At 44.0% G+C, this 16,513-nt stretch overlaps 1 protein-coding gene across 1 annotated transcript; it reads right to left on the minus strand.

Annotated features, from left to right (window-relative positions):
• Nucleotides 1-998: 998 nt before the first annotated feature.
• On the minus strand, nt 999-8,680 carry LOC123115021 (MAR-binding filament-like protein 1). Its single transcript, XM_044536330.1, has 3 exons — nt 8,350-8,680; nt 3,784-3,989; nt 999-2,983 (listed from the first exon to the last, which is right to left on the minus strand). The coding sequence occupies exons 1-3, from the start codon at nt 8,612-8,614 to the stop codon at nt 1,229-1,231; spliced, it is 2,226 nt and encodes a 741-aa protein (XP_044392265.1). The 5' UTR covers nt 8,615-8,680; the 3' UTR covers nt 999-1,228.
• Nucleotides 8,681-16,513: the final 7,833 nt, after the last annotated feature.

Genomic DNA, 16,513 nt, shown 5'->3' on the forward strand with positions numbered 1-16,513 from the left:
TTACTGCCACAAATACGTTTCCTGGTATTTTTTCACGAATTTTCACACGGAAGTAGATCGGGACCCCAGGTTTGATATCCCAAAATCTAAAAAAAAAAATCGGTATTTTTCTGAATTTAATGTTCGTATAGGGGTGTGGAGCACCCGGGTGCTACAAATCCGCTTCCTACAAAAGGAAGTCTTGTGAACCAAAGTAGCAAATTCCTGACAAATGACAACATGTAATCAGGGAAAAGGACAGTGGGACATTAAGAATTTAGAAACACATACCTAATTCGGTCGACACTAACTATTCTGGTATCTGAAGACCAGATTCTGGCAAGATACAGATAAATACTCCCTCCGTTCCTAAATACTTGTCTTTTTAGAGATTTCAAATGGACTACCACATATGGATGTATATAGACATATTTTAGAGTGTAGATTCACTCATTTTGCTCCGTATCTAGTCACTTGTCGAAATCTCTAGAAAGACAAATATTTAGGAACAGAGGGAGTATATAACAATAGGGCATGCAATAAAACAGAAAGAACAGTATGCTAAGACCCAGCATGAAAAATTGAAAATAGTCAGCATGGTTTTCATATATAAGCAGCACAAGGCCAAGTTTTTGCAGCACCATATGTTTGGGAGGAATGGGAGGTGAAAGGAAGCTGCATACCTTTTGACCCAAAGTCTGGGAACTTTGTTCTTTCTCAAAATCCCAATGCTCGCAAATCCAGCAGAAGATGTCAAGGCACTAATAAACTTCCTCCCGGCATCTCATAATTCGCGCTCGAGTAAAATGAATCAGGAGAATGTAGGTACATTATAAAAATGCAGAACATGAGACAGACAAGTAAACAGTACCAGAATAGAAGCATGCCTACGTAATTAACATAATGATGGATAAGCAGATTGCACGTGCAGTTTGGAGTGTTTTAGTAAGAAGATAGCAAGAGTCACCATATTATAATTCATGAAGCACTCGAGACAACAACAACAACACATTTGCACACAGATTAACATACATTTGCAATTCCCTCACAATCTAGCATATGGATCATGGAAACCAGAAGGGTCTTCTTTTAGAGCTACAACAAAAAGAGTTGGAGCTACTATAGGGTAGTCTAACATGCTAGCTTTCAAATGTTGGAAGTTAAATAAGAACATTTATCATAAAGTGCTAAAATGAGAGCAAATTAAAGATTGATGGTCCTAGATCACATGTTCTGGTAATGCTCATGTTTATGGTCTGTCTTTTCTTCTCCTATAAATCTTCTTAGCAGAACGAGGAGGTACAGCATCAGTACTACTGGTATTTGGAACACGATCTTCCGGAGATTGGTTGAAATTTGGTGTTGGGCTTGCTTCCAAAACATCTGCATTCTGTGACCCACTTGCAGTAATCTGCCTCCTCAGATATAACATCTCACCTTTTGCTGTGGCCAATTCCTCTTCAAGCTTTGTACTCCTGATTTCACTATTCTCTCTCTCCATCCCAAGCCTTTTAATAAGATGCTGAGCATCCACCATATTTTTCTGAGCTTCGGCTGTACTTTTCTTTTGCTCCGAAAGAGCCGCTGAAAGAGCCTCTTTCTCTTCTTTAATAGCAGAAATCCTGGAAACAGTGTTATCAAGCTTATTAGACAGAAATAATGTACTCTCATTCACCTCATTTAGTGAAACAGTGGCCTCATCCAAGTCTGCTTGAAGAGCTCTTCTAGCTTCAGATTCCACCTGCGACTGTTTCACCAATGCCTCAAGCTCCCTATTTAAAGTAGCATTAATCCTTCGTTCTCTAACAAGCTCATCTGTTGTGGACTCTAACTTTTTATATGCATCCAGCAATTCTTTACTAAGTTCACCATGCACTTCTGTAATAGACACCAATTGATTAGAGGTGACTTCAAGATTTGTTTGTGTCTTTTGATGTATCTCCTTCACTGAGGCCAATTCATCTAAAAGAGCTTTAGAAACTGATTCCGCTTCTTCTACTTTCTTAGTCAGAGCCTGTTTCACTTCATTAGACTCATTTGTGAATTCTGAAATCTGGGTTGTCAAGTCATGGTTTGATATATTTACTTCATTAAGCTCTTCGGACAGTTTGAACAACTCATTTCTGGATTCTTTAAGTGCATCTTCAGTGGACTGGACAAGATCTGACAATTTTTTTCGGACCTCAACTTCATTGAGTAGCATTGTTCTGTTAGCTTCCAATTCACTGTTTAACTCAACAATTATAATTCTGTCTTCACTAGAATCACTTAATGCAGTAGAAAGTCGTTCTTCGAGTTGATTGAGCTGACCATCTTTATTGGACAATAGTTCAGAATCGTGAGAGGCCCTCGTCTTAGAAGCAGCTTCCAATTCTGTGTACTGTTTCATTAACTTGCTTATTTTTTCCTCGGCATCACTCTTTGCACTGTACACTGTTTGGACATCCTCATTCAATGAATCAATTGAGGATATCTTTGATTTTATATCATTTTTAGCTGCATAAACATACTTCTCCAGTTGCTCCATTCTAGAATTTGCATGTTCCAGGCTCTCTTTAGTCTGATTAAATATTAAGTGCAGGCTCTGGTAGTCTCCTTCCTTGGTTGAAAGTGATGAACTGAGTTCTGTAATGTTTTCCTCCTTGTCATTTACATCTTGGCTAAGCAGATTTACCTTGCCATGTAAAATATCAAGTGTTTCCAACTTGTCCCTCAAATTTTCTTCAAACGCATGTTTGTCTTCCTCTGCTTGTGCAATGCTAATCTCAAGATCATGTGTTTCATGTTTAAGCTGTTCAACTAGCTCCTTCTCCTTCATAACTTCCTCATTTAAATTTTTTACAGTTCTCTTCGTTGAAGCCAATTGATCAAGAAGAGAAGCTTCCTCGTCCTGGAACATCCTAGCTTGTTTCTTCTGTGCCACTTGTTCGTCCAATAGCCTCTTCTCATAGTTCTCTCTAAGCAAAGACATCGCTGCCTCATCTTCAGCCAATTTGATCTCCATCTGGGGAAATAGAACATCAGATTTGTTAGTTCATAGTCCTTTACGAATTCAATGTACTTAGACATTGAATTTCAAGAAAGTTTTTGACACATAATCTCTGCACTGTGAAAGCCATTCTAGTATATCTAAAGCAACTCATCTTGGTTTATCAAATATATCCAGGTCATGTTAACAACCAAGACAAAGGGGCAGGAAAATATGCATTCAGAAACATCCCTGTGAAAGTAGTAGGTGCATAGTATTAAGGCCCATGGCAAACAATAGAACATCAGCAAAGTAAACATATAGTATATATTTCATTTGCTGGGATTTCTAAACAATTACTGAAAGCCTTAAACAATACAGAAGGCCACCTGGAATGAGTCTCAAGATGATGAAGCTTATCAAGGCATGCATACCATAGATGCTGAATCAAATTCAGCCACACACAAAAAAGGTAACTTACAACAGAGAACATAAATTTGAAACATTTGTCGGACAACAAGATCCTGAGCAAAATAATTAAAAGAAAGGATGATTAACTGTAAGTCATGTCTGACATTTAAGCATGCATCAGGACTTACATGTCAAGTGCTAAATCAAACTGAATACCATGAATGCGGGATAGACACCAAATTTGCCATTAAAGTGATGTGTGCTACTGCGCTAGTTTGCAGCAGCAGAAGAAGCATTTAATTGAGTATGTAGCGTACTGATATTCGAGCTAACAGGTTAGTTAAGATTTTCTATTTACGTGTATTTAAAATTAGGATGGTGGCGATGCAGATGAGATGGTGACCAAAGGTTTGTAGATGGCATACAGATGAGATGGCTGACTGCAAGGCCTTCTTTTCACGTTGAGTAGTACCAAGAAGCCCAGCCAGAAGCCCAGAAGCAATAACTGCAATTGCATTCAGGAGACTTGCAAATGGATTCCCTGGAGATGGCCTTTTCACCTCAGACTGAGGTGGTCCAGCCCTAGTTTCTTCAGGCTGCATTTCCTCAGACATCTGAATGTCCATTTTATCTGTAAGAACAATGCCATAAATTTATCAGGCTTATCAACTCATAGTCAGGTAGTATAACATAAGGAAACTGACTAATAATGGGCAAATCAGATTGGTGTGAAAAAGAGTGGGTACACATGGACAAACTTGGCTTTTGTTGCTCTGCTTCTCAAATGGCCAATGCCATGCTACTTTATAACCTTGAAAAAAATAAATGCTCTCACAAAGAGACGTGACCACACTAAAACATGCAAAACAATCATATCATTAATCAATTCAAAAGTGGCATCATCAATAAAACACAAATAGGCATGCCTTTGTTTTTTAGTCAATGTACCTCACACCAGAACGCAGGACGTAGGGCATGTTTGGTTGCCATCCACACTTTGCCATACTTTTGTGCTACAAGTGTGGCAAATTGAGGCAAATGTTTGGTTGCAGCCACAGTTGTGGCATGCCACACTTTTTCAGTCACATACCCCAGTTGTCATAGACTCAGTTGCTAGCCACAAGTGTGGCGACCAATTTGGCCACCACAAAAACTGTGGCATGCCACACTTATGGCACACAAGTGTGGCAAAATATGGATGGCAACCAAACATGCCCGTAATAACATATTCCCAGAGGCTTGAGTAACTCCTGGTTTTGTGCACTCATCACATCAAGCTAGGACTTAATAAGGCTATTTTTCTCCCTAGCTTTACAGATACACCGTCCCATAAGTGAATGCATGAAAGCACAGATCAATCTGCTTAATTAAATGTCCCATACTCATTCCCATATAAGGTAATTCTCAATCACCCGTATGAATCCTTTTTATCCTTTTTTGGGAGTTTTTTTTTTTGGGCCTCTGGCTGAATTAAGAGAGGACACGTTAATTCTGGGGACCAGGAGGGGTACAACCTGTGTGTGCATCTTGCTGCCAACCATGACTTTGGACGCACATCCTCCGCTTCACTTGATGCAGATATTTTGGTCGGTTTCTAACCTCCTCTCGATTCTCTTCACGTGTCCGGTTCTCTCTCGAAGACTCCGGGCATATCCACGCCGCCCCACCGCTATACGAGCTTATAAAATGGCTCCACCATTGCCCCGTTCCTCCCCAACCACAGCACCCGCTTCTTCCCAGCTACACCACCGCCACCCCGCTTCCGCCGCCATGTCCATCTCCACGGCGTTGTGGATGGCATCCTGCACGCGGATGCCTCAAGTGGGGTTGGCTGACCTCTTCTCCTGCTCAATGTTGACGGCTGGGGCGAGCCGCCACTACCTAGGTCCCCCGAGTGCACCACTGCACCTCCCCCATCTGCCTACTCCGCTGCTCTTGCCCACATGGATGGCAACGGCAAACATCCCATCCCTGCTATGTACCAGGCGTCGACGCTATGTACCAGGCGTCGACGTCGGTGGTGAACGACGGTATGGGAGACAGCAAGCAGTGGCCCGAGCCGGAGACGAGGAAAAGGAGAAGTCGTGGAGGAGAGAAAGAGACGGGGAAGAGCGGAGGTGGTCCTGTGATGCCGACGACTGCCTCTCAATTTTCTTTTGCGCTGTGAATCTCTCAATCAGGCTCTACTCCACTTCCTGATAGCGCTCTCTCTCCCTCTCTCGGTCGGTCAAAAGTGAAGAGAAAGAAGGAAGCAAGCGAGAGGCCCCACAAACGGCAGCGCCTGTCACCGGACCTCCGTCATGGCCGGCGCAAGCGCCGTGCCCGTAGCCTTACCAGAGGAACGCCTGGGATTGTGCTTATGCTCGCTGGCTGGCCGCGGCCACCGGTTCCCGCTCCCTGACCTGCGCGGCTCCTCCGCAACGTCGTCCTTTCCACAAGAACACCTGAACTGTAGATGTAGCTGTGTACAGACTTCCACAAGGCCTCCTCCCTTGGCGCCTCGACCCGCCCCTACCCATGCCGGCCCCTGATGGCCTCCGCCCTCCTCCAGCCGCCTCTCCGCCCCGGTCTGGCCTTCTTCTTCGTTTTTAAGAGAGCCCAGTACGCGCGATGCTCCTACTCCAGTTGTCCTGCTGCGTGTAGCTTCCCAGATCAGGGTCTTCCAGTATGCCGCCGGCGACGACGCTGGTACTGAAGCCCGACTCCTCCTGCCCTGGTGCCATTCCCCTTTTTTTCCTATCCTGTGAGAATTTTATACATTTGCCTGTTGCTATTGCTACATATGATGTATTTTTGCTTCCAAATTTTTTTGCAATTGATTGTCAGTTGATGTGAACTCATTGAAGGTTCAGCTGTAATGTGTAGTCTGAAGACATGGGGTGTTGCAATCCAGATTGGCCATGGGTAATGAATTTGAAATTGTCATATATGAGTTCAGATCTTCCTGTATAATGAACTCTTGATGTAAAAATCAAAAGGCTTGCTGCATAAATTTAGAGGTTGCAGTATAAAATTAGATTGGCCATGGATAATGAAACTGTACTCATAATAAAATTGATGTATACACTGATATATGGACATTATCTTCGCTGAAGATGAGCCTGAGACATCAAGCTACAGCTGATGAAGTGAGCATAGTGCTGATTTTTGCATTCAGGTTAATGCATCGCTAAAAAGCTTCTGTAGGTTTAGCTTTGTAGTACCATGGTTGATTTTGTATCATATATTAGCTACTGAAGTAGGATCAGCTTGGTCTTGTGTCATACACTAGCTACTAATGTGTACATGTGGAGTAACATATTCACCACTTATTTTGCTGTGTATAGGTTCAAATAATTATTTTGATAATTTGACCATTTTGCAATGTAATAACTACAGCTATTACATCTACAGGAATGCCACAGGCACATAGCTAATGCAAGCAGTACACATTACCTTATACATTATATTTTGTGAGGTTTCCTATTTCGATGTTTCCTTTTGGCCTTCTATTGCAACTTTGAACCTTTTTTGTGTCACAGTAAATATTATGAGATTGCAGGATAAGGAGCATGCTATTGTGCTTGTGCTTGCAATAAAAAAATCCTAACTATCCATGTCAGATATACAGATTTAGACCTTCATGTCATAATAACAGTTCCTCTCTGTTTAAAATGCATAACCACTTCTATTAAGACCTCACCAAATCTAATTTCTTTCTGTTGCTGTAGTGAGATTTTGCCTGCCATTGATGTCATAACCAATGGTGTAAATGTTGGGTTAAGTCCTCGGTGTTCACTGGCTAGACAGGGAAATCCTTCCATTCTGAAACATGTATTGTGCACTACACACGCATATGAGCATCATGACTTTGCTTGGATAGGCTGAACATCAATACATTTGGCATTAATATTTACTGGATCTGCAAGTCTTATTTTACCCTTTGCTGATGTCTACATTTTTGTCGCTTTGATTTTGGATGCTCTGCCTCGAATCACTGCTGAGCATAGGTATCATTCAGGTGGGTGTCATTTTGTTTTTCTCTTCTCTGTGGACAGTGTAATTTGGATAAAGCAATAAACTTGATACAATACTATTTCCCACAATTCATACAACTAGTAAACAACATCCCCCCTAAAAATGGAAGTAAACAACATATCAATAGAAACAAAGAAAAGGCTGAATCAAACAAAAGATAAATAAACACGTAAAAGTTCACAAATTATACGGGAAACAACACGCGGTCCTACTAACGAAGGCAAGCCGCGCGGGTAGGGGTGCAGGGCGGCGCCCGAATCCGGCCCGCTTCCTATTCAAAGCTAAAAAAGTCAGTTATAGAAAAATTAAACTACGTCATATCAATTTGTACTAGCTGTGTGCTAGCTGGCTGTTTTTGCGGGGATTTTGCGGGACGCCGTCCTGCACCCCTACGCGCACGTATCAGCTAGTTAGAACAAGGACAAATGCTCTTTCTGATGCAGAAATGCTTAGTTCATGCCAATTCAATTGGCATTTTCCAAAACTACTACTCCCTCCGCCCAGAATTACTTGTCACAGTGTGACAAGTAATTCTGGACGGAGGGGGTATTTGACATGAAATGGATAGCAGAGCATACATTTTATTGTGGAAGCAGCATACTGCATTCAATGTTGCACAAATAACATTTAACAAAACTGAACATAAGAAAAACACTCTTATGAGTGTAAGTCAGCACTATCACCGCCGAGTGATTTGGCCAAACTATTTCGTAACAGGGATGGTTTAGAACATGCAGAGTGGCCATTCGCATACAAGATTTTGACTTCCTCAGGGGGATGATTAGCCTAGCCGGCTAACCATTTGCAGGCTTCGGACTAAAGTTTCAGAAAATCTCCAAGGATCCGTGAAGGTTCCAACCTCCAGGGTAATGTGTTCAAGAAACATTTGCATCAGTTTTTTTTAGGAGATCCGCATCAGATTTCAAACTAAGAATCTCATAGATCATCCCCACGCTGAGCAGAGCCCTACTCACCAGTGACGAGATCGACCGCTGAGGGCTGCACGGCGGAGGTCGCCGCGTCACGGAGGCGCAGGAGCGGGAACACGGAGATCCCGACCAGGAGCACGGCCCTCCTTCGCGTGGCTGCCGACGATGCCACCACCGACAAGGAGCGGACGGCGTCGGGCGAGGCAGCGGCTGTGACGGCCCCCCGCGGCGAGCGGGAGGGTAGGGAGACGCGCCGCGGCGGCGGCGGCTGCGCCGGAGGCGAGACGACGAGGAGGTGGTGGTAGCCCATGCCGTCGCCTCGGCCAACCTAAAACCCTAGGCTAATCCCCAAAATCCCTTCAGCTCTCGCTGCTTGGAATCTACACCCGAGCTCATATGCTCCCGCATGAACAGTAAAATCGAAAAAAAATTAAAAAAAGTTCAAAAAATTCTAAATTTTTTTTGGGAGAAACATTGACAAAAGTTCTAAGTGCCTACAAAAATTCGTCATGAAATCACATTCCTAGAAGGCGTGGCAAAAAAACAAAAATAGTACTCTGAAAAAACTACTTTCAAACGCATTTTGAAGCACTGAATTTGTTTTTTTTTTCCACGCCTTACAGGAATGTGATTTCATGATGATTTTTTGCAGGCACTTAGAACTTTTGTCAATGTTTCTCTCAAAAAAATTGAATTTTTTTGAATTTTTTTTTGATTTTACTGTTCATGCGGGAGCATATGAGCTCGGGCGCAGAATGGACTTTTCGATGGTGGAGTAGTAACTAATAACGACGCTCATTTTACTTCATTTTAGTGGCAGCAGCGGAAAATGCTGCGTGGTGGCGTCGCGCGGAAGCGAAGTGGAAGGAGGATGAAGGGGAGCGAAGGGGAAGGAGGATGAAGAGGCTAGGAGTGGTATACTACACTATCGAGACGTTAGATGTCTCGTCGCCTTCGTATAGATTAGGATAAAGAGGCTCCGGTTCACTCGAGTACTAGGTTCAGAATTATCGGATCGGGGCTCTAATGATATGATAGGACCGTCAAGAATCTTAACTATCAGTATCATAGAAACGTAGACTGTATGAACCAAAGTCATCGAATCAAAGGTGTTAGACTGTATTGTAAAGTCGTTGACAACTTTAGACGTGAGTGATTATACCTTAAAACGGGCTCAAAAGTGACCAACATTAAAGTGTTCGACATTATTGAAGGCCCTAATCATTCTTTTTCTTTCTCGTTCTTCTCCTTTCTTCTTACTCTCTTGTTTCTCTTCTTACTCATTCTTTGTGTTGGAGGGCAACAACCCACGAGGCCCTAGGGGCAATCTGGTCGACCTAGGGCAGCTCATAGCTGACGTGCGCTCTGATGGGGTCCCTCCAGACTTGTAGGGTTTAGGGTCCTCAAAAGACCTCGCCGACGTGTCTTGCGTATATCGCTCTCGAGGAGGCTCCTCCGGCGACATGTCCTGTGTATCGCGCTCGATTACCAAAGGTACACGGTGACGTGTTCGTATGCAAACACATTTTTGGCGACCCTGCTGGGGATAATCGTTTCATTAGAATGATGTATCGGGTACACTAGTTTTTTCAATCATACATCTAATTAAATGCAAGTGTCGATGTAAAATAATCTCCATACTTCAACTTTTTATGATTTTAACAACATGCAACATATGTGTCCTAGCCCTCATGCATCGGCAACCCCACAAATTCATATGTCGATGAACAACATGATAAGTTCAGCTAATCACATAAGAAAGTGCTTCACCCTTTTATTCATCGGCAACTAACTTACAATACGTGAATCCAAACATACTAGTGGATAGGGGAATTGGCCATGCTGCTACTAGTTGTTCGTCCAGTTACCCTCAATAATTTGTCATGCTTCATTCTACTAACTATTTGGCACCGTACGCAATTGTACATACTCGTAATTTGGCTCCACACCTTCACATGCATAGGCGAAAGGTGAAAAAAAGTCTATAGGAGCACATGTGTCTTCACCTAGTACTGTAGCATAAAAGTTTTTGTTGTCCCTACACAATTACAGAATTTCAACATCTCGTTGTCAAAAGAGTCTAAATCATTGAGGGCAATCCTATCCAAACTAGGTTATTGAGAACAATCTTAAATTGTCTTGGGATTTGTGCAACCCTATTCGCCAAGAACTAAAAGAAGGCAGAATGAAATATGGTTTTGCTCTTGTAAAAGCTAGAGTTGTGCAAATGATGACTTCATTAATACTATATCATCCAGTACACCCGCTAAACGATTGCAAAAGTTTCGGCCACTCATTATCGAAAGTGTATCAAACTTGGGGGAGATTGGGCTAAAATTGGAAGGAAAAAAGTTGAAAACTCGCCGGGGAGCGGGCGGCGGCTCAGCCTCGACTACCAGACCCGCCTCGTAGGGATCAGACCCCACCTCGGCAGTTTCCGACACCACCTGGTCAGTACTCTAACCCGGTGGATAACATGTTAGCGGCAACAACCTGGCTGGCTGCGATTCCGATCGAGGGCGAGTCGCCAGAGGCGATAGAGACCTGGAACGCAGTTGCACTCCTTCGAACCACTGTTGCGCAACAGGCAGCTTATTCCTACAGTCGTGATCGTGTTCATCGACCCCTCGCCAAAGTCACAGTTACAGCCTGCGCGTTGAGTCACTAGCAGTTTCCAGCAGTGAGCGGCGTCGTAACCCGCCCCGTCAGGATGACCCGCCCCTTACTAATGCTCAGGCGATTGTAGATGAAGCCAGAGCCCACCGAGAGGGAGAGGCAGCGCGGCTCAGGTGGCGGTGGCGGTGGCGGCTCAGTTGGGGGCTTATCGGCAGCCTCCGATGACCCCTTCAACCTCGATGGGAGCTAAAACAATCTCTAGGACAGTTGGAGTATCGTGCTTGGTGCCAGCGTTGCGTAACGAACGTCTGCCTAAGGATTTCAAGGGTCCTCGTAAAGTGCCCAGTTATATAGCTGATCTCCCCCCTGAAGGCTAGATTGAGAGTTATGAGCTCGCCATGGAGATGTTGGATGTCAATGACGCAATTTGTGCCAAGTACTTTACTATGATGTTGGATGGACCAACTCATACATGGTTAAAAGGATTGCCTCCTAATTCCATCAATTCATGGGCAGAGTTGAAAGAGCGGTTCTGAAAGTGTGTTACGTCGACTAGAGGGGGGTGAATAGGCGATTTCTAAGAATTCTTCACTGAGGAAATTCAGGGTGAGGAAGTTCCTAAGCGAAGAACTACTTGCAACGGAATAAGTACTCAGGTATAAGCAAAACAGAGTAACAACATAGTCATCATGATGAAATGAATGACAAACACAAAGTACAGAAAGCGTAAACACGGGATAAGCAGGATGAAGACAAACAGACTGAAGAAATAGGATTGAGGAAATAGAGAAAATCTTCAGCCAATGTTTTCAAGCAGTAATGATTAGGTACATCAACACATAATGAGGAAATGAAAGGGTTGAGGAAATAAAACCAGTTGGCTTGGTGAAGACAATGATTTGGTAGACCAGTTCCAACTGTTGTGACAGTTGTACGTCTGGTTGGAGCAGCTGAGTATTTAAACTTGGGGACACACAGGCCCGGACACACAGTTCTCACCGTATTCTCCTTGAGCTAAGATCACACAGACCTCGCCCAACAGTAGTGGTAAGTCTTCACAGGTGACTTCCAAACCTTCACAAACTTGGTCACTCGGCAATCCACAATTCCTCTTGGATGCTCAGACCATGACGCCTAACCGTCTGGAGGATACACAGTCCTCAAAGGTAACAAGCGTCGGTTCCACACAGGAACAATCTCTTGAGTGATGCTCAATCACTTTGGGGTTTGTAGGTTTGGGTTTGCGATTTGGGTTCTCCTCACTTGTTGATTTTCGCTCAAAGTCCTAGGAGGATGGGATGCTCACAAATGACAAGTGTCAGTTTCTCTCGGAGCAGCCAACCAGCTAGTGGTTGTAGGGGGCGGCTATTTATACCCTAGGGAGCAGACCGACATGATAAGACATGCATGCCCTTGGCAGATATGACCGTTAAGTGGTAGGATATTTTGGAACAGCTGGCGCGCGGCTCAGCAATAGTCGGATATTTTGAGGTTCGAATTCCTCAGGGCTATCATGTTCCACACTGTGTAGACAATCTGCACTGGCGAATTCCTAACTCCTCAGTCAGAACAAATTCCTCAGAGACCAGAAGATCTTTGTCTCTGTCACTGAAGAAATTGACTGAACTAATATGAGATTTTCAATGGCTTCACTCGAAGGATTGGGTAGGTGTAGGATTTTGAGATGAGCATCACTTGGAAATTTGTTTCCTTAGTATTACCTCGACCCCCTTTAACAGTACGGTGTTTCCTATGACTCAAGAAGAAGAAAATGAAACTACGAAAACAAAAGTCTTCATGCTCCAGATTCCTCGCATGAATATCGAAGTCTTCAAGGTCACACCAATTTCTTCACTTTCAAAGTCTTCAGGAGAACCAAAGTCTTCAGCCGAAGACATTCATTTTTAGGGGTCGACTTTCACTATAAATATCAAACTCCTCATTGACTTATAGAGCTTGTGTACACTCACAAACATATTAGTCCCTTAACCTATAAGTCTTCAATACACCAAAATCACTAAGGGGCACTAGATGCACTTACAATCTCCCCCTTTTTGGTGATTGATGACAATATAGGTTAAGTTTTCAACGAGGATAAACATATGAATTGAAAGTACTCAAAATTGAGGAATTTGATTGCAAGATATAGAAGAACTCCCCTGAAGATGTGCATAGTGAGGAATTTGCTTTTGAAGCAATGCACATTTGAAGAGTAGAATCATGGAAAAACTCCCCCTATATCTTGTAATTCATACACATATTTAACATATAGAATGAAGAATTTGAAATGCATGATGAAATATGGTGACTGATGTGATTCAGCATGCGTGCATAGGATTAATGAGGAAATCGCATGCAGAAAAACAGAGCAAAAGTATCAGGTCACCATCGGACTTAAGTTTATAACTCGATTTACAAAAGCTTCAGAAGAGCGAAAGTTGTAACTTAACAAAAAAAACACCCATATATATTGACCCGCTTGAAGACTAACTCAAATTTCTCCCCCTTTGTCATCATATGACCAAAAGGGACGAAAAGTGAGGACTAACGCCCCTGAAGATTTTCTTCACGAAGTCGATGGAGGAGCGTCAGCATTGTTGGGGTCGTCTGATGGAGTAGGGCCTGCCGCAGTGTCGTCCAGATCTTCATTTTCATCAGTATCGCGGGACGAGGAATATGAACTGGGCACCAAAGGAGGAACTTCGACCTTCTTGAATTTCTTCGGTGGAGGCTTAGCCCAGCCGAAATCCTGCTTGAAGCCCATCTGCTTGAGATCCTCATCACCGTAAAGATGAGACAATATAGCCCAGGTGCGATCAAACATTTCACTGAGGTAGTAGTGGTTCTTCTTCACTAAATTATAAGTGGCAGTCATATTGTGAAGAATGGAACCAAACTGGCGTTTCACCCATTTGTGATTGCGATCCACCTTTTGATGAAGACTGAGGAGAAGCTCATGATCAGTCATCACCCTTGGAGCTATTGCCTGAGGACTTTGCTTTGAAGCATTTGCGGCAGAATCATGAGTAGCAGAATCATTATTGGTGGAGTATGAAGCAGCTTTGCGAAACTGGCCATCTAATGGTCGAATGCCTTCATCAACGACAGCAGTGGCCTTGCCCTTTTCATCAGCTGAGGAAAATGTCCGTTTGAGGACTTCAATCGGGGGCAAGAAGCTGCCATGGTTGAGTGTATCAGCTTTGTAGTTGAGTGAAGACCTTGTTCTGAGGAATCTCATATCTAGGGTACGTAAGGCTTCAACTCAAACGGGGACATTGCGACATTCGCCAGAGTCCTCATGAAGAAATCATGATAATTCACGGGAATACTGTGCATGATATTGAACAACAGATTCTTCATGATGCCAACGACTTCTTCATCATTCGAGTCGTGGCCCTTGATTGGACTCAATGTCTTCGTCAGAATGCAATAGACTGTCCTCGGCACATATTGCAATTCCTTCACGAGGAATTTGGTCCTTGAGGCTTGTCCAAGCTTCAATGGCTTCATCAGCACTTGCATGAAATGATCTGACAGCTCAGTTTCAGAATAGATCAGACGCGCACCTTCCGGGGGAGGACTGACAGGCATGGCACGAAGCAATTCAATTGCCGGTGCCTTGTAGTGTGTGTTCTCTGTCATCCAGTCCAACACCCATGAATTCACATCTTCAGCATTGCATGTGATGTGCAGCGTCGCGTAGAATTGAAGAACAAGTTCTTCATTCCAATCGCATATGTCAGTGCAGAAATTGAGTATGCCAGCATCACGAATGGCAGCAAGCACTGGCGTAAAGCAAGGCAGTGATTCCATATCCAAGTGAGGAATATGCTCATGAACGAAGACTTTGTCTTTGTTGAACATCACTAAAGAATAGAAATTTGCTTGGCTGGCAGTCCAGAATCGCTTCCTCCTCAAATGAGCAGAATCATATGGATTATATCCAGTGAAGAATACATGCTCATTGAAGAAGGCATCAGCCTTGAACTTTGGAGTCTTGGAGAATGGATTCTTCGGCTGTGGCTGAGGAGTGTCAGTGATTTGAAGAATAGCTTCTGGAACTTCAATTTCAGGAGCCGCGAGCTGAGGAATATCAGCTTCTGCTTTAGTAGCAGTCTGGGCCTCCATTTCTTCAGCAACATTTTCATCAGCACTAGTGGCTGGAATCTCTTTAGGAATGGAAGGGGTGGCATGAATTTCTTCAGATCCCATTTGACTTCAGTTGGAGCTGGGGACTAAGGAATTTGTTGGATTGGTGTGAACAGCTCTCCCAACAATCATCATTCATCACGGGAGTGGTGCAGCCAATGTCCACATCCTCATCCACTTCCATTTCTTCAACGTCGGCTTCTTCAGTAGTAAACTGAGGTGTTGGCGATGATACCGGAGGAGTTGAAGTGAAAGCTTCAGCTTCAATTTCTTCATCCATCTGCTCCGTGGAAGCAGCAGAGGGATCTTCTGCAGATTCATCAGGAATCTGATATTCTTCGCCATGAGAAACAAGTTCCTTAGATGGCATGCTTGCGAGAGGAACAACATCAATGGGATTCTCCAGTGAACTTGTCAAAATCTTCGCCTTCTTGGGGGCCGAAGATTCTGAGGCAGCGAATGCCTTCCTCTTATTCAAAGCAGCACACTCCGCAGCTTTGGTTTTCTTCACTTCCAAAGTAGAAGGAAGAATTGGACTTGGTGTTGGTGCGGGCGAAGCAGTGGCAGTGGGATCAATTTCTTCAGACACAACTAATGCAGTTGGCCTGTCTTGAGCAGTTTCTTCAGGCGCAGCGACAGAGTCTTCAGCTGGCCTGGCAATTTCTTTAGGCGCAACACTAGTGGTTGCCCTCGCAGTTTCTTCAAAGGCTGGAATTTCTTCAGCAGCCCTGTTGCTTGCAGTTTCATCAGCAGCAACCTGATGTTCATCAGCTGTAACACCCCGGATGTATCTTTCCATCTTTGTAACTCCAACTCTTGCCATTTTCGGCTATGTGATATGATATTCCCTCTGTGGTTGGGTTTTTGTCTTTTGTTTTGCATTTTATTCATGTCATGCATATCATATCATGTCATCATGTGTATTTCATTTTGCATACGTGTTCGTCTCATGCATCCGAGCATTTTTCCCGTTGTCCATTTCGCAATCCGACACTCCCACATGCACCGGCGCACCCCTCTTGTCTCTTTTCGTGTGCGGGTGTTGAACGTTCTCGGAATGGACCGAGCCTTGCCAAGTGGCCCTGGTATAGCACCGGTAGACCACCTGTCAAGTTTCGGGTCATTTGGAGCTCGTTTGGTACTCCAACGGTTATCCGCATATCCGTAAAGGCCTCTTTTAAGTTGCAGCCCAACACCCCTCCAAAACAGCCCAATAACCCATCTAAGTCACTTCCATGCTCTCCGTCGTCGGATCACGATCGTGTGGGCGAAAACCGCACCTCATTTGGACACTCCTAGCTCCCTCTACCTATAAATATGTGCACTCCCCCGAATTTCCGGACGAAACCCTAGTCTCCCCGCTCCCCTCGCGCCGCCGGATGAAATCCGGACGGCCGGACACGTCCGCCCGCGCCACCGGACGAATCAGGTCGCGCCACGTGGC

This window comes from Triticum aestivum, chromosome 1B (genome assembly GCF_018294505.1).
Source record: "Triticum aestivum cultivar Chinese Spring chromosome 1B, IWGSC CS RefSeq v2.1, whole genome shotgun sequence".
Taxonomy (NCBI): Eukaryota; Viridiplantae; Streptophyta; class Magnoliopsida; order Poales; family Poaceae; genus Triticum; species Triticum aestivum.

Excerpts from the sequence above, each read along its gene's own strand:
- LOC123115021 (XM_044536330.1), bottom strand. The coding sequence starts at position 8,614 with ATGGGCTACCACCACCTCCTCGTCGTCTCGCCTCCGGCGCAGCCGCCG. Across the intron at positions 3,990-8,349 it reads AGCGGTCGATCTCGTCACTG|ATAAAATGGACATTCAGATG; the intron begins GTGAGTAGGGCT and ends TTGTTCTTACAG. Across the intron at positions 2,984-3,783 it reads TGCAGTCAGCCATCTCATCT|ATGGAGATCAAATTGGCTGA; the intron begins GTATGCCATCTA and ends CTATTTCCCCAG.